At 40.6% G+C, this 25,792-nt stretch overlaps 1 protein-coding gene across 4 annotated transcripts in view; it reads left to right on the top strand.

Moving 5' to 3' along the window:
• adamtsl3 (ADAMTS-like 3) overlaps positions 1-25,792 on the top strand; it is a 297,355-nt gene that overhangs the window by 210,073 nt on the left and 61,490 nt on the right. For 2 of the 4 annotated variants that reach the window (XM_044349913.1, XM_044349979.1), the window contains 5 exons: positions 3,679-3,889; positions 4,058-4,205; positions 10,059-10,143; positions 18,480-18,775; positions 18,884-19,013. In XM_044349913.1, the coding sequence (XP_044205848.1) occupies positions 3,679-3,889; positions 4,058-4,205; positions 10,059-10,143; positions 18,480-18,775; positions 18,884-19,013 (870 nt within the window). Of the gene's footprint in view, positions 1-3,678; positions 3,890-4,057; positions 4,206-10,058; positions 10,148-16,199; positions 16,981-18,479; positions 18,776-18,883; positions 19,014-25,792 lie in introns of those variants that run through there. The other 2 variants (XM_044350063.1, XM_044350137.1) reach the window with 2 other exon arrangements.

Genomic DNA, 25,792 nt, shown 5'->3' with positions numbered 1-25,792 from the left:
GTGTTTCACTGGAGGGACAAAAGAACAAAAGAAAGAGAGCAGAAAGGTTTGTGGTGTGAGAGAGCACTGGACAACTGAACTGCTGAGTAAGCTGTATAGAAAATGACTCTCTACAACATCAGAGAGCTACAGCTGACCAAAACCTGTTTCATTTAAAGGTCACTCACCTCCAGTTCCTTCTGTTGGCTCTACAGTCCATGTGACCCAGGACCTCTAACATTCAGGATCTCACCTAAACTCTGCACCTTTTTCTTCCTTTCTTTGCCTTTTCAGCACAAACTGCACTGCATATAAACAGTGCAAAGGGCCAGTTGGCATCCATCTTTGTTTTAGCACAAGAACACGCAGCAATTTGCATTCTTGAGGGATTTGCAGTGTCGTCAACCGCCAGAGCTCCAGTCATTATTGCACTGTCTTTCAGTGTGTTGTCTATGTGATGGCTCATTTATAAGGTCTTCATGTGTGGTAGGTTTCAGCTTGTCTTTAGGTTTGTATAAGCTTTAATGAACACCTATTTTCTTTTTATTATGATTTATTATTCAATGATTCAATAAAAAATAAAACTACTCTCCCTTCAACCAAAGGAAAAATTAAAATTCCTACCCCCAGCCCACCACCATTTTACAAGGCGAGAAGCAAATAGTTGAGTTTTATTGTGTCTTAAATACAGTTACTGAGTGTTGTTCCACAGCAGCTGTCTCCCAGCAGTGTAGCACTATCCATCAGTCAACACAGGCCCGTCTCTAACAGCCTGACTTCATCTATCCATCGGGGAGAGAGAACACTCCAGTTTTGCTGATGAACATTCTCTTTTTTTGATTCCTTCCAAAAGTTGTCTGTGTGTACTTCATAGATGTGGACATTTTCAGCTCTGAGCTCAGCTGCTGGCACATCAGGTGTGATCGGTAGTGACTGCCTCACACTCTAATAGGCCATCGTTTCCTTTAGACATGCTTGGCTGTGTAGCGCCGTAGCACGCTGCCTCACAACAGGACCTGCATGTGTGTGGAATCAATGCTGAAAGAGTTTATTGATGTGTGTGAATCAGTAGATGCAAGGCTTTTTTTTTCCAGAAGGCTGGCTTGACTTTAATCTCTAGTGACATGTCAAATAACTAAATGTTACAGTGCATGTATGTGTGCTTATGTTGCTGCTTGTTTGTTTTTTTGTGGGAATTGCCACATGAAATTCATATAATATAATATAGTTTTTAACCCATAATTATGTGTCCACAGTGGAAATAATCCCCTGGCCCTTAGTTTGTGCTTTAGCAATTTGACAAATTTTAAGAGTCATTTTAAAAAATCATCAGTATGGCTGCACTCTTAAATAATTTGTTGTTTTGACTGATTTACTGATTTGCCAGTTTACATTCTGAGGAAGGGCTGCCTGTCTGAAAGCTCTATGCCTTTTAAAACAATTTAATTGGAGCGATGTGCTGGTATATATAAAGCACCTGTTTATGAGGAATCAGCACCCAGAAAATCATATTGGATTATATCAATCAAAGATGCAACATGAACATGGCTGCTGGAAACCTATTTACAAACATCTGTAATTAGAATGCTAATGAAACTGAAACTGCACAACTTATAAAGCAAGCTAAACAAAAGAGTTAAAATGTCAGTGAAGATCCTCAGTCATCCATGTTTCAGGATATCTACAAGTGTCAACTGGCCTTTTTGGTCTTGAAGCAACCATGTCTCTGAACAGTTATCTTCATATATAACAAATTAGCAAATACTTTTTATAGGAAACATACCTTGAATCATAACCAGGGAATGTTTAAACTGAACAGATCTGTAAACAGTCAACTGCCAACATAAAATGTTCATACTGAAAGGATCTTCCATGTTCGCCATCAATGTATTTCTTTTTTTTTTCTCCTTCAATATCTGCTCTTGTTAACTAACAGCTCACAGTATTTGATTATGGTTATAAGACAGATTGTGGTCCTGGTTAAATATAAATGTTTATTGTGTGTAAATAGGCTGTTGTACTTTAAGTAGGTGTTGATGACTTGTTTGCTTTATATGTTTAGTTAGATGCATCAGTTCTCTCATACTATACAACGCCAACAGGGAACAGACAGATTATGTCTGGCGAGGTCGATGTTTCACTGGCAGTGGAATAGCTGTTGCTCACCGCTATTATCTGATTGCATCATAATATGAGACAGTCCAACTGTGAGGAACAACCTTAATTGTTATAATACTGCCTCTGTAATTGTCCTCACCTTCATTTATGTGTGGGGGAGTGTGTAACATGGGAATGTGCATGCCATTATAGACAGTTGACCCGTAAGTAACAGTCTGAAGTTGACAAGGCACTAGCTTTGGATCATCAAATCAAATCAATATTCAGAGGAGCTCATCACTATATTCTAGGTAATATAATGCAGATCTTCATAAAAGTGGTCCTGATCAACATTTTCCAGAATCTGTGTAAAAGCACAAATACGAGCATGACCTCAGGGTACAAGTGCACATGAAGAGTGGTCAAAGTGCTGCGCCAATCCTGGACATCAGTAGTCGCAGTAATCACTCCAAAGACCAATCACAGTCTAGTCCAGGAGGAAATTCCTTCATAATTCGCTTTCAATATAATTGATGTTGAACCAAATCCACAGTCCTCTTTCTCTGTAATGATGTATTCAAATGTTTATGTGATGCTATTTTGAGTGCCTCTGGTTACAGAATTGATTTTTTGCTTAGACATTGTCACTTAACTCACAGCTGAAAAACTTCCACAGCTTGGATGGACATGGAACTCCTCCTGGTTGAATCATCAGTTGAAAAGATTGACAACTGTGTTAGAAAGAGTTTGATAAAAAGCACGCCAAACTTTTGGCAGAAGAATAAGAATAAAAGAAAAAATGATGATAATAATAATAATAAACATGCAGGATTACAACAGTTGTGTTTTGCACTTTGGTGCCAGCACATCTAATAATTATTATTATATTCATAAAGCACTTTTCGTTCATAAGCACAGTACAAGTGTTTTCCAGATTAAAATAATTTACTGAATAAAAATAAAAATAAAAAATCAGAAACCCATGTAAGCCACCCCCTGTATCACTTACAAGAATTAGGAACATTAGAGCACATATATTAAGAAGCACTGAGCCTATATATAAAACAGATGATAGTGCAAGTGCAAATTAAAAGAAATAAATTCATATATAAACAAATAAAATGCAAATAACAGAAATATAAATTAGGAAAAACTTCAGTAAAATAAATAACCACATATATGAACAAATACGATGCAAATAAAAGGAATATGCTCATATAAAGCAGATAGGATGCCAGTAAAAGAACAACCTTTGTATATAAAACAGTTAAAAGTGTATTGTAGCATTTAGAGCCAAACTGTCAGACCAAACATATCGCTAAGCTTGAAATTATAAAACTCTTTCTTATATACTAGAAAAAGACTAGATGATGCCATCCATAACTATAATACACTGTGAACAACAATACAATTTAGAGCTAGTAGAATGACTTCACTGTCTTCAGTCAGTTACTGCTCCAGTTTGTTTACAGAACATTAGTCTGTCTGGTGATTTTGGTGGCAAATGTTGTTACCTGCATCATTAAATGACATGAGCCAGCATGTAGTGACCTTGGCCCCTGTCCTGTGTGTGTGTGTGTGTGTGTGTGTGTGTGTGTGCAGCTGGGAGCAGGGCCCCTGGACCCAGTGCTCGGTGTCTTGCGGTGAAGGTGGTGGCTGGCAAGATCGCAGTGTGGTGTGTGTGGAGGAGGACACCCACGGACAGTTCTCCCAGGTAGACGAGTGGAAGTGCACCCATTCCCCTCGACCTGTCACTCGACAGATTTGCAACACTTTCGCCTGCCCCCAGTGGGTGGCCATGGAGTGGTCTCAGGTCAGTCAATAACAAGGGGAAACCCATCTGTAGTTCATCCAAGCTTTTGTTCCAGGGTTGAATTTCACCCATTTTTTTATCAGATATTTCACCCAGATTGATCATGATGGGTCCAGATATCACTTGTAAGGTGTATATTGTGACGTGTGTGTTGCCCTCTCATTGCAGTGCACGGTGACATGTGGCCGTGGCCTGCGTTACCGAGTGGTTCTGTGCATTGACCATCGTGGGCAGCACATTGGAGGCTGTGACACAGCACTCAAACCTCATGTTAAAGAAGACTGTCTGGTCCCTATCGCCTGCCACAAGCCCAGAGGTGAGACACTATAGTGACGGTCTGAGAGCTGTGTGTGTGTTAAACCATTCCTTTAAATCCGATACCTTCCACCACACGGCTGTGTATATATCCTCTTGTTGAATACAAGAAGGAAAGATATTCCCTCATCTGGTGTAATGATGACGGTGTCTCTCCAAAATCTCACACAGGTGTTCAGCTGGGTTAACATCTGGTGACTTTGAAGGCCATAGCATATTATTCACATGATTTTCATACCATCAGGCCTTGGTTCAAAACTAGTGACTGGAACAGGACACCTCATTTCCTTTAAGATATCCTCTAGTAAAGTTTTAAAACATATATAGATACTCTGCTCTCCTTCACTGACTGAAAAGTCCACTCTCAATATGTGTGCACTGGAGACTTCTGTAAGTTGCATACTGACTCTGAAAACTAGTTGTGATGTCCCAAAACCATGCAACTTTCCACCTACATCAGATGAATGTGAAAACAAACTCTGCTCATGCATCATTCCGCACAGTGAAGCTCAAACATCACAGGGAAGTAACAATAGGCAAAACACAAACTGTGCTGCCAAGCAGATAGCGTCATGGTGTGCCTGTGCCATTTGCATGTATGTAAATTAGGTGATATTCATACAGTCGGTGCAAAATTGACCCCTTTCTATGCAAATTAGCCTCGTTGCAAAAACAGTCAAATTCCAAAAGTCCAGTACTAATTGCCACATGCAGTTAGGGTGGAGTTATTAGCGTCGTAATTGGTTTTACTGTGCACACATTCACTCTCTCTCTGTCTCTCTCTCTCTTCAAATCTTCAAGTTTGTGAGACTTGAATGATACTGAATTGATATTGAATGATATTAAGGCCAAAATCTACAGTCAGACATTGGGCAGAAGGGCTCAAGTGGGGTTGTGGGCTTATCTTGGATTTAAAAATAAAAATAACAGCGCTGCTGTAGCTCAGGATTCATCCATACAGTAAGGGGCTGCTTTATAACAATGAATGTATACAATAATATAACAATTCCACCATATAAACTTGGAATCTGTGTGTAACTGCTGAATTTTGACATTTCAGTAGATTATGTTATAGATGCGAAATACTAGAGAAGTGAAAGAAGCAAAATACATGAAAGTTGGTTTGTGATTGTGGAGAGCTCTATGTGTGCGCATCTCTGTTAATTAAAGACACACAATTTGAGGCTTTTGTGCTCTCTGCACTTTTCATTATGGACCAATCTGTGTGCTGAAATGTGGAGAAAAGCCTGAAACATTGGACACGCTTTCCATTTCTGTGCAGTTTTGTGGCTATGTGAAAATTATTGTTTCAATAAAATATATTAGGCAGACACCATCATACATGCTTTACACACATTTATTTGTTAATAGTGAAATGAGTATATTAGAGGGATGATGCATTGTTTTTCTGAGTGGAAGGTCAATAGAAACTATTAATAACACTGGAAATGTCCTCCAGTGTTATTAATATATAGCTGGTGATTCCTTGGTTATGGTGTGGTGGGTATTAGATTTTAAGGGTATTAGATATTAAGGCATGTTTGAAATTCTACACAAAGTGTTTGGCCAACCCATTGGTAGCAGTGTGGTACGTTGCCAAGCAGATGTGCTCAACACCATTGGACTTCAGGAATGCAGCAAATTCTTCAGAACAGAACTAAAGGCCATTGTCGCTCACAAGAACGTGAGGGATGCCATGATGACTGAAGAGGCCCCTCAGTACTTGGATGGTCTTGCTAGCTGTTGTGTTCCATGATATGCTCCTCGGGCCACTTGGAATGTGCATCCACAGCCCCCAGGTACATGTGTCCCTCAAATGGGCCTGCAAAGTCCACATAAATCCTTTCCCACCATGGCCCACTGACAAGAGTGACTGTTCTGCCATGCTGAGCATTCTCAAAGCATAGGCAATGGGTTTTTCCTCGCCATCAGGCATAACGTACAAGAGTACAGCACCTACCCCGTAGGGTGAGGTGTCACACGTGAGGCAGAGTTGTCATAAAGAACTCTAAATTTGCCAAATTTGTGTCTTGACAAACTGCTCAAGAGACTAGGGATCTTCATTTTTATCAAGACCCAGGCAGAAATGCAGGCAATCTAAGTGGTGCTGGCACGATTACTTGCCACATTTGTCACTGCTGTCTTGTTTCTGGCATGATCCCCTGGTTCTTTTTCTTACATAAATTGTAGTCAGCACCTTCTGGGATACCAGGAGCTCCTTTGCTTTTCAGAAAGCTGACTCACAGGCTGTAGTCCACTGCTATTTCTTTCTCTTATGCAGCAGTGCATTCAGTGGATTCAGGATGGTGGCTAGGTTGGGAATGAACCGTCCATAATAATTGATCATTCCGAGGGAAGAACATGGTTGGCTGACATTAGTGGGTGCAGGAACACCCACGATAGTGATTTGTGGAGCCCCACAGCATCTATGATATGACCCAGGTACTCCACTGACTTATGGAAAAAGAGGCACTTCTCCTGTTTGAGGATATCTTCCAAGTAACAGTGAGTGAAGAGAAGCCCAAGGAGAACTTGGTCCATAGCCTTCTGGAACAACACAAATGCAGGCACTATTCCAAAAAGGTAAGTGGTTGTAGCAGAAAAGTCCTTTCTGTGTAGGGATCAGTAGCTTCCTTGACTCCTCTTCAACTTACATCTGTGGGTAAGCATTTAACAAGTCTAGCTTACTGAAGCATTGAACTAGAGAAGCAAAAAGGTCTTCAATTCATGGAATAGGGCATCTGTCCACACAGAGAGCTCGGGTGATTGTGACCTTGAAATCACCACAGAGTCTCACTGTGGCATCTTTCTTGCTGACTGGAACCACGGGTGTTGCCCAGGCACTGTGCTGCACTGGTGAGATCACTCCGAGCTTAGTAAGGCATGTCAGTTCAGTCTCCACTTCAGGTCGAAGGGCATAGGGCACCTTACTCGGTTGGCAGAACTTGGGCATGCAGTCAGGTTTAAGAGTCACTCTGGCTTTAATTCCTTTCAGTGTGCCAAGCTCATTAGAGAAAACAGTGAAATGCCTCTTTAACACACTCCCTAGGCTGTCTTTCTCTCCCAGCTTTACTGCATACAGTCTTTAAATCCTTCCAGTTCAGTCTAATAGCTCTCAGCCATTCTCGTTTAAACAGTGCTGGTGCATCCACTTTTACTACATACTAGGGGTGGAGCTGAATCCAAATATGGTATTTGGAAAAGCGCAAATAGTGGGTTTTTACAAATATTTATTTATTACAAATATTTTTAAAACTATTTGTTTTTGGGAAGAAAAAAAACACAGCAAATAACAAGACACAGGTCAGTACATCACTATCTCAGTCTCTCTCCTCTGCTCTGCTGTGTTACATCTATTAGCAGCTCTCAATGAGGGGAATCACATCCACCTGCTACATGACGCACATTTCCTTATTTGGACATCACTCTCGGGGTTGGGGGGACTCTCCATAACCTGTTGTTCCCCTTCGCCTTTCCACAAAGTCAGGTTGTAAAAAATAGGCAATAAATGAAAAGTTCTAAGCAAGAATCGCCTTTGAAGTTCTTCCCTACACATTACACACTGTGCTGCCTCTGTGTTATGTGTGTATAAATAGCCAAATGTCTGTCAATGCCACAGTGCAGAGCTGAGCTTTAGCTCAGTAGTCAGCGCAGTCGTCTATGATTTGGGAGACTTGAATTTGACCTCCTTCATAAGATAGTTTATTGATGAACACTTATTTTAACACTTTAATGACAAAATTAATGATAAAATTAATAAGTGTAATAAAAACCAAAACAGGATTTTTACTCTCTGCATCTTTGCTCTCTGCATATCCCTACTACATACAAGGGTAACTCAGTGGTTTGTCTAGACTTACTTGCACTTTAGTAACCCTTCTGGTGCAAGAGGCTCTCCCGTGTATGTTTTCAGCACAATATCAATAGGCGTAAAGGGCACATGTCTCGAAAACTTTCGTACTGTCCCCGTGAAATCAAAGAAACAACAGCCCCAGTATCCAGTTCCATCTCCGTTTATTTTCCATCTACCATTGGCGACACAGAGATGCGTGCAAATTTCCCTTTTTGGAGAGTTCAGTCCTAGTTCATTATCTGTGTCAGATTTTGTTTCATCACTTTGATTAACACTTGTTTCAACACGATGCACTCTCCTCTTTTTCTCTCTCCCACTGCACTTGGTTAAGTTACCTTTATATTCCAGTCTTCTCTCTCTCTGTTTTCTCTCTCTCTCTGGATTGCTCTTAGTCTTATTCTTACAAATGTGGCCTTTCCTCCCACAATTATGGCAGTCTTGATCTTTGTACCAGCAGTCATCATCAGTATGATTTATTTTCCCACATCGCTGGCACTTGTCACAGAGTTTTGGAGAGAGAGCAGCGTTCACCTTGAGCGAACCAGTCAGCAGCTGTGCGTCACGCACCACTGTCTTCGCCGACACAGCATAATTGACTTTTTTCTGAAAGGTAATATTTTCCTCTGTCAAAAGGCGCTTCTCTACTGCTTCACTCTTTAGTCCACAGATGAATCTGTCCCGTAGTGTGTCCTCCAAATGTGCACCAACTTAACCGTATTCAAGAAGTCTCTCCCTGTCCTTTTGGTTCCTTTTGTGGAAGCGAAACCTCTCCGCTATCACGAAGGGTTTCGGGGTGAAATGGGCCTGCAGTTCATCCACAATACGTTTATAGTCCATATCCCCAGGCTTCACAGGGGTGAGCAGACTGCACATATGTTGTTGGGCCCATCACACTAAGCAGCCAGGACATAATGCTCAAAACATTTAATATACATTGCCCATTGCTCCCCGGTGTCATCAAATTGATCCATATGTCCATTGATTCCAGCCATAATGCGTCTGTCTTGGTCCGCTTGCAAACTCAAGTCTTCAGTGGGTGACTGGCTAATTACTGGCTGTACCTGCACTTAAAGTAGCTAACGCAGAGGCTAGCTTGTTAACTTCTTCTTAGCATGGATGTTCTTTCTCGCCTAGACTTCACTCACAATGCAACATTCAACGCTCAAAAGTGAGGAAAAGTTTCCCGTCTTCGCCTCGTCGCCAGCTTATCTTATGTTGCTCCCTTTTATATCTATGTGCAAACAATTTTGACACACACAAACCAAGGCACACGGACATGATGGCTTCACTTCAACTCAGATTTTAGTGTGGGGAGAAGCAGTTCATTGGTACAGACCATAGACTGTATATAAATATGGACGACGCTCCTGTCCGGGAGCTGCCATCTTGCTTGTGTGACGTCATTTGGAGCCAGAGTCTGAGCAGTAGAGTCAGGCGGCGGCATGACGGCCCACGGAACACGGCCTGACGTAGGTTTAAGAGCCGTTGTCACAGCTGTCAATCATGACGTCAGACCCTCTTTATCCCTCTCGTTATCGTCAAATAACTAATTAAAAACAAACTTACAAGAAAAATGAGTGCTTGGACAAACTTCAGCATGATAAGAACTACCTGAAATGACAGAAACCATCTTTGGGAAAAATTTATTTGACGTGTACTTTGATTCTTTAGTTTGGCTCATGTCCCATCCACTAACATGGAGGGGGCGGGACTTATGACCTATACTGCAGCCAGCCACCAGGGGGCGATCGAGATGTTTTGGCTCCACTTCTAGGGAGCTGTCATCACGTCCATCTTTATATACAGTCTATGGTACAGACCGTCATACCAAGGCTTAGAGCGCCCACTAGTGTTCACTGTCATTACATACATAACAGTATGCATCACTTTTGGCCAATTAGGGCTAATTGTCTAATTGTGAGATTTGATGAATTTGGGCCGTTGTAACTGGTGTCAGACTGGGAGGAATGGGGTGTAACTCATTTTCTGTCTCTCTGTCAGAATCTGTACCAGTAGAAGCCAAGGTGCCCTGGTTAAAACAAGCCCACGAGCTAGAGGAACACCACACTGCTACAGAGGACCCTACGTGAGTACACACATACACACATTTAAACACACACATATGCAGTGCTCCTTTAAATTGCATGTTTTTTTCTGCTACATACAAATCTGCTCTGTAAATCACATGTGCTCTCTCTAGAGAACAAAATCAGTACCCATAAGTGGCATTTTTAAATGTTTATACTTTTTATACCCTCCCCTGACTGTGCATACACCAGTCACAAGGCCACTGTTAATTTGCATAAATATATGAAATAATTGCATTTCAACTTATTTGCATAAAGCAGTAACCATCCACCATCTGACAAGGCCCAAATTATACCTTCCACATCTGAACACTCACCAGCTTCTTCATCTGCTCATGTTCACAAGGGTCATGGTCCCTATGCATCTTCAAACAATGCACATAGAAAAACACATTCATGTACTGTTGGGTTTGCTGAGTGTACTATGGTGAACAAGTGAGTGAATAAGAATGCAGGAGCAGCGGTAGAGAGAACTAATTGAGTAAATAAAATAAACAAAACTTTATCTTCTGATAGTTTCATGGTGGTTACGTTCTAAAGCAGAAATAAATAACCATCACATCAGCAGATTGAGTTTTCCATCTCTTTATCCTCCTCTGCATTTCTGCTTTTCATTCATTCATTACATCCAACTCAAACAACAGTAAATACAACAGAATGACTCTGTGTTGTTGTTTCCTTAAGTAGTAATATTGCATTTCAAACTGGCTTTTGGTTGTAAGTAAACAAGCTGCCATTACTGTGGTGGCATCTTTGTACGGTATATCCACAAAATAACACTGTGACGTACTGTATGTAGGATATGTAGGATTTTACAACAAAACCACACTTCTTGGGCTGTGTTGTTATCAGATGCTGCAACAATACATTTCAACTTAGGAAAAAAAGCTTCAAGTAAAATCTTTTTCTTCCTAGCAGTGAAATCCACTGCTAAAAACGTGCTTACACAGGGCTTATGGTGAGCTGTGATGACTGCCTTTAGTGTGCTATTTGATGTTTTCTGACCAAAAATGTGCTTTTACAATTTCATGTGTTTCATGTTTTTATTAAATTATGTATTTCATCTGATTACAATGAAATAAATCATGGATTGCAAGTTTGAGAAATTATAATCACAAACTAGGTAACTAACAGGCAGTACTTTCACAACCAGAGGTCAGATAAAAGCTCTCTTTTTACTACTGAATAACTTCCATATTCACAAGCTACCTTCATCTATCGAAGGGGTTGATTTTCTATCAGAATAACCGAAACAGCTGGAGTACTTCATATACATACAAGCATGGACACATGTGTTGTGTTGCTCTTTGGTCAGTGGAATTTGCAGCCAAACAAACTGCACTGCTTGCACGAGTAGATAGCGACTTAGCTTGTCATCTGTAGCACGCTGAACAGCCTAAAAACCGAATCTGCAAACGTCAACATCAGTCAGGTTTAGATGATAAATGGTGTGGTCCTTAAACGCTGTCTGTTTTTGGCTTGTAGGCGACAGTTATCAGCAGACAGTGGTGGAAAAAGTACTGATATATTTTACTCCCCTGTCAAAATACTCTGTTCTCTCTGACAAAAAGTATTGTCAGCAAAATGTATTATTTTATTTATTTATTTATTTATTTATACAAAAGCAAAAATATTTATTGAGCAGAATGGTCCCTTTCAGAGTGTTATATTATTATATTATATATCATATTACTGGAATATTATTACTGATGCTTTAACACATATGCAGCATTATAATGTTGTGGCAAATCAGAGGAGAGCTAATGTGAACTACTTTATATACAGTTGGATAATGCATCATATTTCATAAATTTATTGTATGTTTTGTGTGTAAAATCTGAATCTCTCAGTGGCGTGGAGACAAAAAGTGCATTTCTGATTTTCCAAAGACCTTTTTTCAACCTTTCAGTAAAGAAAAATATCAACAATAAATCTGAAGATCACTTTGACATAATTTTTAATAGCAAAAAGGGACGACTTTCAGTTGAACTTTAACATATAATTACTCTTTTAGTCGCCCAGAGGCACAGAGGCAAAATCACTTGAAGCCTCTCAAAAGTAATTACACATTATTTGAAAGGAAGGATGTGTGATGATATCGTTCAAAGGAAGAGCTGTCGAAGTTCTTATTTTGTAGACGTTTATTAGACGATGGCCATCGGGTCCATTCCATATACAAAGATGGTCTGGGCAATGTACCACTGTCGATGCACAGCTTATATAGGGTTACACATCTGTATCTTATCATATGAATAACATGTTTTCCAGGGGCACTACCTCCGTTGGGAGCCATCCATCAAGTGATTGACAGCTATCTCACAACATAGTATGTGTCATCACATGCCCACATCTGGAACCGTTCCAAACTTAACCATGGATCCATTGTTTGTATCTAAAAGACCCCCCAGAAGGGCTATGCCATATTACCCAAGGTGTCATACAGACTAGGGAATGTTTCTGTCACACGTCCAACATCCAAAATCAGTAAAATACATAGGGTCAGATAAAAATCATACTAACATTATTTTACCACACACACAGTATAAAGCTCTTTCCTACACACACACACATGCCCAGTGCATTAGAAGGTGTCCAAAACCTCTTATGTGAGTCTCAGCTATAAAAGCAGTCTGCTGTCCTCACTCCTCAATCACTGCCACAGTGTTTGCTATTACAGTGCATTAACAACAGCCAGACAGCTCTAATATAAGAGTTATTAGACTCTGTGTCCACTTCCATCGAAAAAACTGCTGTCTAATAACAGCAGTCATGACAGAAAATAGTTCCTCACTTCTTACTCGTGTTGGATGAACATTTTTCAGGCATATAGCCTTACCTACCCTACCACACACACCCTCACAGCCACTTTATCCAGGGCTGTGTGAATCTGTCCGGCTCTGTTTCCTCTCCTTCCGCTGCTGATGATAAGCATGTGATTACTGCCTGCTGCTCTGGGCCTGGTCAGCTCTGATAGGCTCCCTGGGATCCATCAGCTCTCAGAACTCACACACACCTCAAACACTTGGCACACACACATTATGCTCATCCAGCTCTTTGCAAACATGCTCTTCAAACACTCCACAGATTCTTTGCACACACACCTACAGCATGCCCCAACAAATCTTCATTACATGCAGCCAAGCAGACCACGTTTTAGCAGCCTGGGGCTGCTTTTTGTAATTGTTTTCAATGAGAATGAAGCGTTTTGCTCGGTTTTTTTTGCCTTGCTGAGCGTCTCGCGTTTTTCCGCTCTATGCGCCTGACGTTAACTTCAACTCAGTGGAAAAGCGTGCAACATCATTAGTGTTTTTTTCCCATTGTCCAATCAAACAAGTGGAGATAACAGTCATGGAGGACAAACTAGTGGTGGCTGTTGCTGGATACTTGGAGCTGTGTGACTTTACCAATTGTAGTTACTATGATCTGAACAGAAAAGACCTGGAATGAGTTTATTTCACAGCAAAATAACAGTTAGGCTAAGGACAGATGATTCAATGGTTGCCTAGCAACAACAACAAAAAGGAAGACGCAGCAAGCCCATCTTTTTTTAAATTGAAGGCTTCAACAAGAAAGGCAGTGCGGTGCGCTTTTGCAACCTGCAGTTCCGTGCTGACAAGCATGTGAAGCTCTGCTCTGATACTTACACTGTTAGAGGAATACAAACATTAACCTCCTGTAAACTTGAAAGGGTGGATCTGAAAAGCTTTTGGCTTGGATTTAAGAAAGAATGTCCATACTAGTGAAACAATTGCATCAATCAGTGTGTAACATACACTTAGGTAACCTGGTTACAATCGGCTTCCTCCAGTAAGCTGATTTCTTAACTGTCATGTAAACAAGAAATCTGGTTTCTGTAGTCAGGATTGGGGATTAGAGAAATCTGGTAGGTAGAATTCTCCTGGAGAACACTGATGTCTCTGCCGTGTATATGTGTAACCAGGTTTCTAATCAGCTTTTGACAAGTATGCATGGGCATAACTAAAGACTGAATACAGGGAAAGTAACAGCAGAGTGGCTAGATGAAAGGAGAGATCATAACACGGAGAGATGCGTCCTCATATTTAAAATAATTCCATCCAAAGTTCAACTAAAACTAAAAGAAACTAAAACAAAGTAGCCTGTAGTCTATATCTAAATAAGTAGGTTTCCACCACTGCACATTTGACTGCTGTATTTCCTCAAATTAAAGATGGTAGTCAATTAAAAGCAAGGTCTCTGATAATGGCTGGAGGTGTGGTCGACAAGGCGGGCACCACAAACAGGCCGGGGAAAAAACAAGTTTGGATAAACTCCTGGTGCCTGTTATATAATGTGTGCGTGCCCGTTAAGCATAAATAGTATTTACCTGGATATAAGTCCAGTCCTATGAGTACATGTGTAGCCTTCTGGCTGACTTTCAAAGAGAGGGAAGGGGGACTGAGGAGACGCAATATCGTCTAAATACGGGGATAACAGCGCATGTTTTAATAATAGTGATGGCAGCAACACTACATATTGCATTACCAGTAACCTTCATACTCAAATATATGAGCAAATATACTTATCAAACAGGGAATTAGAAATAAAGGCCTCTCACTAATATAAGACAGCTACCAATAAAGGCCTGCTACCCTCTGCAGCTGAGGTAAATAAAGGCCACTATAAGAGGAAATACAGTATATGATAAATTTAGACAGTTTTGTGCTGAGAGAAAGCTCCATGCTGTCTGTCTGTTGTCAGTCTAACTCCCTCACAAACACACACCAAAAAAAAAAAGAGAGAGAAAGCAGTCAGAAAATCAGAAAGCATCCTCTATTATTAATGCACTTCAGTAAGCCACACTTCTACAATAAGGTTTGTGGTAGAGGAGAAATGTGGTTACTGATCTGCTGCATGTATATGTGGATTTACAGTAACCAAGTTACTAAATTGTACGTAAACACACGATTGTGTGGTCAAAAATAACACAAGTTTTCCTGTCAAACTATCTTGTCATTGTCTGTTTGACAAACCTTTAACACTCACATCTGCAGAAACTTCTCAAACCACCTGTGGAGTATAATCCCCACCATTTAACTGTATGTTCAGTAGGGGTGTGCCCGAATACAAATACATAATTCGGCAAAGCACAAATAGTGGGTTTTATACAAATATTTGTTTCACACAAATATTTAAAAAATTATTTGTTGGGGGTGTTCCTCAGAGATAAAGCTGAGCTACTGACACAAGCAAAGTGCTCCCAAGGGACTCTCGATAATCTGTTGTTCTCCTTCTCCTTTCCACAAAGATAGGTTGTAAAAAATAGTCAATAAATGAAAAGTGCAAAGCAATAATCACCTTTGAAGTTCTTCCCTACACGTTACACAGTGTGCTGTCTCTGTGTTATGGGTGTATAAATAGGTAGAGGTCTGTCTGCAATGAGGCGATGAGTAAAGTTTTAGCTCAGTAATCAGCGCAGTCGTCTATGATCTGGGAGACTCTAGTTCAAGACCCGATATGGGGACCTCCTTCATAAGGTAGTTTATTCATGACCACTTATTGTAACACTTTAATTTTCTAAAATTAAAAGTGTCATAAAAACAAAAACAGGATTTTTAAGCCTCTTTCCACTTTTATTCAAATACAAATACAGATACAAATGATTTTGCTGCCTCAACAAATACAAATACAAATATAAATGCTGGGATCTCCACACTTCCCTAACGTTCAGTGGTCCTTCCCAGAACTGCAGCTGTGGTCAGGCTGAATTTACCATAGATATGGATTTTAATAATTTTCCACCTGGTGTGAACATGCAATCTGTATCTGGATATCTTATCTGGATTAGGAAAAAAAACGTGCATTGCTTCTCTTCACCTGATTTCCAGCATAGTCTGTATGCCCTGCCCACCTAATTTGCATGTTAAAATCTGATCAGAATCAAGATCAGATCACATGTTAAGGCTAAGTGGGAATCTATATCTCCCACAGGTATAGTGTTCAGATGAGAGCTGGTAACTGTGAAGACCATATAGAGCATATGATTCACATCATTTTCAATTTTTTTCATTTTCATTTTCCCTCTCATTTATTTCAGTTTGTCCTTCATTTTGTCACCTGTCTGCATATCTATGATAGACCCAGCTGGAGCTTTCTGCAGGGACTGAGCTTGAGACCTTCCAGGGACAGGACACTCTGTCTAAATATATGCCACCTCCCCTCAGGAGAGCCCTGCAGAAACTCTGACCTCAAGGGAAACTAGCTCTCCACTCACCTCTCCTCAGCTGCCTTAACAAGCTCACTGTCACACATTACCTCTGGTGCATCTGCCAGCCAGCAGATTCAGGATTTCATTACATAAAGCTTCTGCAGTTATTAATCTCAGTCAAGTCAAGTGTTCCAGCAGTAGTAGAGTAATGTTTTCTCACTAGGACGGTGGGTGCCAATTTAGCTTTTCATTATATTCGTGTTATCTTCTGTATACAGATGCAAATGGAAAGAAGTCAACTGTGAGGTACTAGCATGTAACTTTAGTACTTTAGTCTTTTAATCAGATTTGTTGAAAATCAGAAAAATATAGAATATCCCCACACTTATCCCTTTTAAGGATTTTTCAAAAATTTCTGCAATTTCAATCAATGTTTTTTAACTTTACAATAAAGCTCAGGCTATTATTAGATGGATGGATTATCTTGAATTGTAATCAGCTTTATACACATCATTGCTGCTTAGATTGAGAAGGAAGCTGCTTAGTTAAAAAACAGCATTGCTTGGTGCATCTAGTGGTCAAGATGCACGGCATGAAATCATAATGTCTTCGCTCCCCCAGTTCCAATCTGGGGCCTTTGTTGCATGTCATTCTCTCTCTCTGTGTGTCTCTTCTGTCTGTATCTCTGCCGTTATTAAAAATGAAAGGAGGGCATCAGTGTGTGAATATCATTCACCTGTTTGAAGGTATTTCTGTGATGTTGTAAACACTGGCCCTTATTGATATGGCTTAAGTAGAGCTGGACTATGGAACAGAGATGCTGCAGTGTATGGAATACAAAAACAGCAAACAGACAGCTCTTCAGTACAAGCAGTAAGAATGATAGATTGACATGTTTACATAAGCCACAGTTACATAGGGTTTTACTATCTGCTATGATTAAAGCTCCTCAACCAGCTTTCATATGACAGATCAATCAACATAATTATATAACAAGTATAACATTACATTTTTAATGTTCAGTCACTGTTAGGGAGTAAATGAGTGGCCACTCCTAGAATTATACAGTCCTACCTTGACCTGAAGTCTGAACAGGATCTGCAGTATTCTACACACTGTTTTGAAGATGGAGAAAACAAAAACAAAAGAAAACAGTAGTGCTAATAAAATACTGATTACACCTTACTGAGCTCCAGCACAATTGTCTGTAACAGATAATCCTGTGCAGGTGATGATGAGTGTACGTTCAAGCTGCAATCTTACCAAAATGTCAAAATTATCTTAGGCTTCACTTCAAATGAAGGCTTTATCCAATTTTGTTTTCTGGTCAGCCATGGCACTGTATCAAACAAATGAGCAGGCTTTACAGGCATCCCTGGAAAGTGAAAGAGAGATACAAGTTGGAGAGATAATGTGAATTCGCACATAATACTATGATTTGACAGCAATGGTTGCCCAGCTGCAGGGTAGTGGAGCCATACAGTATTTAAAAATAAAATCTAAAACAAAAGAAAATGCTTTTAGAAAAGCTTTGTGTATGGGGTAGCATAGGCACTTTCTCTCAATAGCAGCCCACCTACGCCTCCTGGCTACCCCACATCAGAGGCCCACATTGTTCAGCACCAAGGCTGAGTCCCATTCCAGCCTTGAAAACAACACATGTACATTCAGTGCCCACAGAGCACTTTGACTCATGTTGGTACTAAAACAGGGACAAGTTGTTGGAATATCGAGATTTACATCTTTATCTTCTAACTATGTTTTCAGCACAACAGGAAGCAACTATAAGGGCTTAATTCCAAATAAATTGGACAGATTTTTTCCATTTGTGAAAGACCTTAGTAAACATACATCAAACAAACTGCATCAGTAAACACAGTACTGGGCAGTTGCAGCTCACCAAAAGGATACATTTGAAGATAAACACCAGACAATACCATGTCAGAAATTACCCCAAAAATAGGACTGAAGCTGTTAGAATATTGGTGCAGAATGCATGTATTTCAGAGAGTTATGTTTTTTGTTCATATCTTGCATTTTGTGAATTTCATTATTCTGGGATTGCTGCAAGTCTGTAAACCAACTAACTACAACAGTTGTTTGGCAACTAGACGCAAGTCAAATGTTGCACTAAAATATGCTGATTGTGTTCTCTACCACTGTGTTCAGATTTGTACCTGGGCCCTGGTCACCCTGCAGCACCACCTGTGGGCCTGGCAGGCAAACTCGGGAGGTGAAGTGCCGGGTGCTGCTCTCGTTCACTAAGACGGAGGTGGACCTTCCAGAGGAGGAGTGCGGTGAGGACAGACCGCAGCTGGAGAGGCCCTGTAACCAGGGAATATGCACCAGGGTCCCAGGCATCTCTTCAGGCCTCCAGGACCATGGGGACCCTTACATCCAGACAGAGGAACTGCACAGCTGGGACTACAGGGGCTTCACTGCCTGCTCAGCCACATGTGCTGCTGGTGAGATTTCAGAAATGGGTCTTGGCAGTTGAAATGCTCTGGACTCTTTTTGTCCATACCTATTGTCCTTTTATGTCCAACTGGTCGTTGTGTTTGTTCTCTGCCCAGGAAAGCAGACAGCAGTAGTGAGGTGTGTTAACAGGAAGCGAGGTGAAGAGGTGGAGGACTCTCTGTGTGATTCATCCAGCAAACCACCAGTTATGATCCGCATCTGTAACCCTGAGCCATGCCCCCCAAGGTGAGAGACTGCAAGGTCACTGAAGCCAAATTGAAAGCTCCCAAAACCTGAACAAGCACATTACAGCCAGGGACTGCTCCAGCCAGAGACCTGAGGTCTCAGTGTTTGTGTCCAGTTCAACTTTGATCTTTGTATCACATGTATGAATATTAGTGAAAAATGCCCAAGTGAGCCAGACTCATGACCACTTATGGCCAGTTACTGTAACTTGTTCATGATCATACATGTAGCAGCGCCTACAGGTGAAATGCCATCAAGTTTTGAGGGATTAGTCTGATGTGATATGTGAACATGTGGTTGCAGTTGTTCAATGTGCTCAAGAGCCCCGGCAGGTTATGTCAAATAGACCATACCTGCAAGAAGTTGGAAGACGGTATGTCATATTGATTGGATGGAATTTATTGGAAGGCTGGTCAATAGTGGAAAAAACTGAGTAAGGAAGTTTGTTCTTGTATGTGTGATAGAATAATCTCTCTCTCTCTTTAGACAAAAATGGCCTGGGCTCATAGTGACAGAGAAAGTTTCACTTTTCACTGTTCTATATTATCTTGAAGCAAAGACTAAAACAATCCCAGCATTAGCTGCTGCAAGGGTTTACAGTTGTCTATTATGAATTACACACACAGCTTGTACCATAATTACAGCCATACACTTTCAAACCAATCTCTGCTTTGACTCTGTGGCATCCAGGTGAAGAGTCTATAGACCAATCACAGTCTAAAAAAGATGACTGTCAGTTGTCCTTTGTCATATAATTACAGCACATATAATCCTGACTTATTTAGTTAGCAAATGGTTTATTTAATAAGATATTGAAAGTTTACCAGATTTAATAAGATGAAATAAAACTTTACTGATTGAAATTTAGCATTAGAGTAGCACATGGAACAGATCAGAGAGGTAAGTAGGAACATGATACAAACTTGTGAAGGTGAAGGGCTTGAGAAAGCTTTATATATGTATAGAAGTACAAACATGTGTGCATGTGTCAGGAAATATCTGAACATGCAATACTGCATCAGGTTCATTAGTGTTTTATCTAAATATATTTAATAAAAAGAACATAAAACTACATTCCACAATAAAAATCTTAAAAACATCCCCAACATTTCTTCATTCACATTAAATATGGGTTGAACTGGATGGATGCATTTGATGGAATGGTGCAGCCATGGAAGTCAGTGGTTTGAATTTTCCAAGACTGACCTCCCAAGAAAAATCATTAGTTTATTCATTATTCCTTATTACGACCTACAGCATGTTTACATCTAACAAACACAGTATGCAGTCTCTTGTGGTCGAGCGAATTATAACTCCTCTCTGTCAGGAGCAAAAGTGGAACTCGTGTGACATCAGAGAGCTATAAAACCTGGTAGGGAGGAGGTCGGGGTGGATGTATGAGTCAACAAAACATGTGACTGTTTAAAGGAAACATGAAATGAGCTGCAGCCTCCCATAACAATGTTGGTTTCTTTAACCAAGATCACACTCTTTACCTAATCTTAACAAAGTTTATTATTTTAGACCAAACCACTACTTTTTCCAACCTCAACCAATTAGATTCTGTGCCTTAACATAACCACATTTATTTTTTTACAGATTTGGCACTGAAAAACAATCTCATCCTGTTGCTATGGGCACATGATAAAAATCAATATGGGTTGTTTTTGAAAGCCCTGTACACCTACACAGGTGTTGCCTCTTCTTCTTAAAGGCTTAAATTAAAGGTTTTATGTTGTCCCGTCACATTTACACTTACACAAGCAATGCAACAAACATGGCTAGATATGGCAAACCCCAAACAATGCAGAGCAGCAAATACCTCAGGCACTGCCATTTAGGAATTGCCCAGTGGTGTAATGGTAAAATAAAAGCTCTATGGGTTGTAATTGGTGACCATTATGAGACAAACAAAAACTCTTCAGCCATTGGCACTCACCCAATGTAATAAGAGTTTGAGTTTAGGTCGATTGACCTACCTCTGTCCCTTTAATGAAACAAGCCCAGTCAGATGTGAAGCCAGTGGTCAGGCCATTGGGTGTATTAGTGGCAGCAAGCAGACATACGACTTATTTTGGTCCCCTGTCCCTGTGGGTGTACTGGAGACACATGCTGGATTCTCCTCCTACTCTGGGAAAAGGATTATCATGCAGCTAATAATACACAGCTCCTACATTAAGCAGCACACACAAGTCAATGGCTGAATATTGTATATGGCTTTGATATAAAGCTTAGTACAACTCTGGCAGAAAGCATAGCTGCAGTAATTTTTCATTTCAGACTTGGATCCCATCATTTGCTTCACTGTGGCTACTTGCTTCTGTCTTGCCTGGGTGCTGCAAAACAGTTCCAACAAGCCAATAGATGTTCCAGAAACCAATCTCCAAAGCAGCCAAAGCCTTGTTTTCAATACACTGATTGCTCACTTTGATCTAAGGAATAAAAATGAAATGACATTGAAAGGCATTGAAAAGACAGATAAAAAATCAGACTTTTCTTTGTTCAGGTTAAACACTTTTGGCCGTTGCTTCTCCCTCCATCAGTCAGCTGCAGATGCCTGTCTGTATGTGCCTAAATGTAAAGTACAGCAAGGTAAGCTGTCACAGTCATCTCTACTGACAACAATTGGAAAAGAAAGAACATTAACAATGAAAAACCAATGAGCATCACTTGAGTAATCCTGCATTATAAACTGGTAGCTGAAAGTTTGAAATGAAAGACACTATAAAGTTGTATTATTGAAAGCAAAGAGTACGACACATAAAAACTGTCTGCCAAACTCACAGATATCAGCATTTTCTAATGTGACGTGATTGTCAGGGCTTTCCAATACTGTTACAAAATAGTATTGGTATGGTTAGGTTTTGGTTAGGTTTAGATGTAAAAACTACTTGGTTAAGGTTAGGTTGACATTGTGGTTTAAAAGAAAACTATGTGGAATGTTGGTAGCGAGCAGCATGCAAACAGTAGTCTACTATATCAGTCATACACTTTGTTGAACCAACCCTCCGCCCTACAAGGTTTTGCAGCATTAATAACAATGTCATACTACTTACTGTATGCAAACGAATGTTGCTTTGTGAGGACAGTTTCATGTGAAGTGTAGAATCCAGTGTTTTTGGAGCTTGACCCATACTAGAGGATAAAAGCCAGGATATCACATCCCCTTTTGTTTAAATTTTGACTATTTATTCGGCCTCGCTAGGAGTGTGGCTATAGGAGATGCCAATGTTGGTTGGTTGGTCCACCAAATATTGCAACAAATATTGCATTTATTAAAATGCCTTGAAATTAAGCATATTCATGGTCCCCAGTGATGTAACCATTCAATAATGTGACGATGAACAGGACATGACAACAATAGAATAACAACAACAATGAATAACATCAAAACAAATTAATACATGTACATTGATTAAACTAAACAGTCTTGCTTAGCCTTGTGTTACTGTGCTATTCTATGCTAGGGTAGGCTAAGCTATGCCCCTGTTGTTACCAGTTTTTGCTGCTTTGTTGAGTCCAGCGAGTGAACCAGGCTGGGGAAAAGCTCCGAGGCTGAAACGCAGTCTTGCTGTACAGGTCAGCTTCTATTTAGTTGCTCCTTAGTTCAGTCCAGCAAGCTGCGGGTTTGCACAGCTTCCAGGATAAGGGCCGGTCTTGCAGCTTGCTTCTGTGTCGCTGAGGAGTTCAGCTGTGCTCATGGTAAATAAACTTGTTAACTGAATCTTTATCTTAGTTGATCTTAAGCCCACACATTGCTGCTTTTAAGAAAAGTATGGTGTGTCTGCTCTGTTAGCAGGCCACACTAACCCTGTGTCTAGACAGCAAACGTAGCGTGAGCAGTATGTCGGCAGAGCAGCAGCAGCAGTAAGGGCTTTCTCTGTGTGTCTACACTGGAGGTGTTCAGTGTTGAGCGTAGGTCACCCACGTGTTGGAAGTGCTCAAAACCCAATACACATGAGTATAGTGACGCGCATAAAACAGAGGAAAGTAGACTTCATGCGTAAATGACAGCTTCAGGTCACGGTTACGCCTGTGAGACGTGGCTGAGACACGAGCCTGCACAGAGCTGCATACATTACAATCAGAGCATATCTGTTGCGTGTGATGTGTGCGTGAAAAACGCGTCTGACACGCTTGCTGTCTAGACATGGGGTAAGACAGAGAGCTTCACAGCAGGGGAAAGTGCTGCATGCTGCAAAGTCCCTGTAGGCAGTGTGCAGGAGAAAGAGAGTAGTAGTGCTGCTTCCTGCAGCAGCAGTGAGGAGAAAGTAGAGAGGGGGAGCTCTGTTTTTTTTTACCCAGATAATATCATAGGTCACATGCCACAGCAACCAGTGGCAGCTCAAATTGGGTCCATGGGCAGAGTTAACCTCCAGGTGTGAAGTACCCAGAGGGTTCTGGGAGACTGAGTCTCTTAAGGACTCCCTTTGAGTGAGAAACATGCAGTCTGGCCTGTGAGGCCCCAACACTGGTGAGTCTGTTTCTTCATGGAAGTGCAACACTAAATCAGTAGAGTGTCGCTTTAAACTTCAGAAACCACAACACCTCCATCAGTAGTCTGATTTGATCTTCAATTGTTGATAGGGGATTGGAATCTATTGGAAAACCTGTGTTGTTTGAGCACAGCTGGGTTCTTAATCATTAGTGGTGGTTCCAGAACAGCTTTGGTTTATAAGTCAACAGTAGAGTATGCTACTGTGATGCTAAGCAGTACACACACTTCTGTTCCTCAGTGGCAACGTCCTGGTTTATGTTTAAGATAAAAATACTGATTGATTCTAAATGACTTGTTGGCCTACATTTACTGTATAACAGGACAGCTGGCAGCTGACATTTTGTTTTTATTTCTCCTAGAATTTTTCAAGTATTAGTAGTACAGTATTATTTTAACAGAATACATTTCTAGGTATGATTTGTATGATCTTTAAATCATTTTTGCCATAGCCACAGAGCAGGCCCTGATCTATGCAGTAAGACAGAATCCAGACCACATATGTTATGACAGATGCAGAGGGATCTATCATTATTTGTTTGATCAATTCCTTAGGACTTCTGTTAAACTAGCTGTGTTGAGACTGAATTGGTTGAATTTCAGTCATCAAGCCAAATAAGCCATGCCCTCAGTCTGTCTGTGCTATACGATTAATAGACTTGCGTGATATTGTCTTAGTATTATATGTATATAATACTAAAGATCCATAAGGAACAATGGAAGGGATTTAGAAAAAGTCAAAGTATAGACTATGTTCAAATCAAAGATTACCACATAAAACCACATATAAAATGTAGAGCAGATTAGAGGGATCTGTATGTGTTCAGTTAAGAAGTGACACCTTACAGCTGGCACTGGGAGAAGGCAGATATAACGTTTTTTTCTGAAGAACATTGTTCATGTGTTTTTTGTGATCTTGGTGTTACTGACATTCCAGAAAGGAGTGTAGTGTGTTGCTTTTCACACTCTAGAAACACGCCCCGCTACATCAGACCCAAGCTAACGCTAGCTTAAAGCTAGCTAAAAGGCACAGTGGTTCCAAACTTGACAACCTCTATAACATGACTTTGGGAAACTGTGCACTGCACCCGGCCATTATTCAGCAAGAAATATTTACAGCACACTCACCCTAAAACCACAAACTGTCATTTTTGTGTTTCTGTTTGTGTATGGATAAAACAAATAAGATACAACGTGTCGTAGTGAGCTTCAAGGGTGTTGGTCAGCATTTTTTCTTAAATTAAAAAGAGCCAGGCTAGTGTAACTGTTCCCACCTACTTCCTGGCTTTATGCTAAGCTAGGCTAAACCTGAAAGTTGAGCTATTACTTTAAAATATCCTGTCTTTATATAACTCACATCACTTGGACACATGCGGTAGAATGATGACGTGTAGTGTGGAGTCAGTTCCCTAAAGCAAGTCTTGTCCGCATATAAAATGACAGAGATGTTGGTACACAGGATCTTAGAGGGACATTAGTTTTATATCCAAAAGTTCCTGCAACTCAACAGTCACAAGATGCTCGTAATTTTTTACATACTTAACCCTCACTGTATGCCTGTGTATGTGTGTGTGTGTGTGTGTTTGTGTGCGTGCTATAAGTCACTGCATTTCCAGGCAGCAGATGGATATTTGCCCATCTAGTAGTCCTGCAGGCTGGAGGCATGTCTGATTCACACACAGTGATTTACCTCTCTCTCCTCCTCTAATGGACATTTACAGGAAGCAGCTGCAGAGTGCAGGGCCTTACACACACTTACTCTCTCTCTCTCACACTCACACTCACACACAAAACACAGGGTGTAGTCTGCTGCCATAGTGAGGTGTATAAACTCCCCGATTGCCTCTTCTACTCTGTCTGTCTATAACTCTCTCTTTCTCTTTCTCTACAAGTGATTGCCATACATCATGCTTCTCTGTGGGGATTCATCCCTTGCCTTGTATTTTGTCTGACTTTCTGAACTTTATGAAAACAATAAAGAAACCAGGGTTCCATATGAGGTCCTTGAGTTAAGTGAAGGCCAGTGCCATTCTCTCAACAGGTTTTGAAACCAATTTGCCTTCCTAAAGAAATTTGCACATATCCCTGTATATGCAGTTATCCAGGTGTTTCTTTGATTTCTCAGCCTCTCAGCCATTCTTTGTCATTTCTGTACTGCCTGAGTTACCTCAGCAATTAAGGATTGACTCAGTTGAGCTCATTTATCTCGCTGCTTGATTTGCCTTTGATGTGTGATCAGCAGTGCCGGAAGATGAGAGCCCGGTGGCATCAGACTGGTGTGAAT

The sequence above is a fragment of the Thunnus albacares genome, chromosome 1, assembly GCF_914725855.1.
Source record: "Thunnus albacares chromosome 1, fThuAlb1.1, whole genome shotgun sequence".
NCBI lineage: Eukaryota > Metazoa > Chordata > Actinopteri > Scombriformes > Scombridae > Thunnus > Thunnus albacares.
This window is presented reverse-complemented; position numbering and strand designations above follow the sequence as displayed.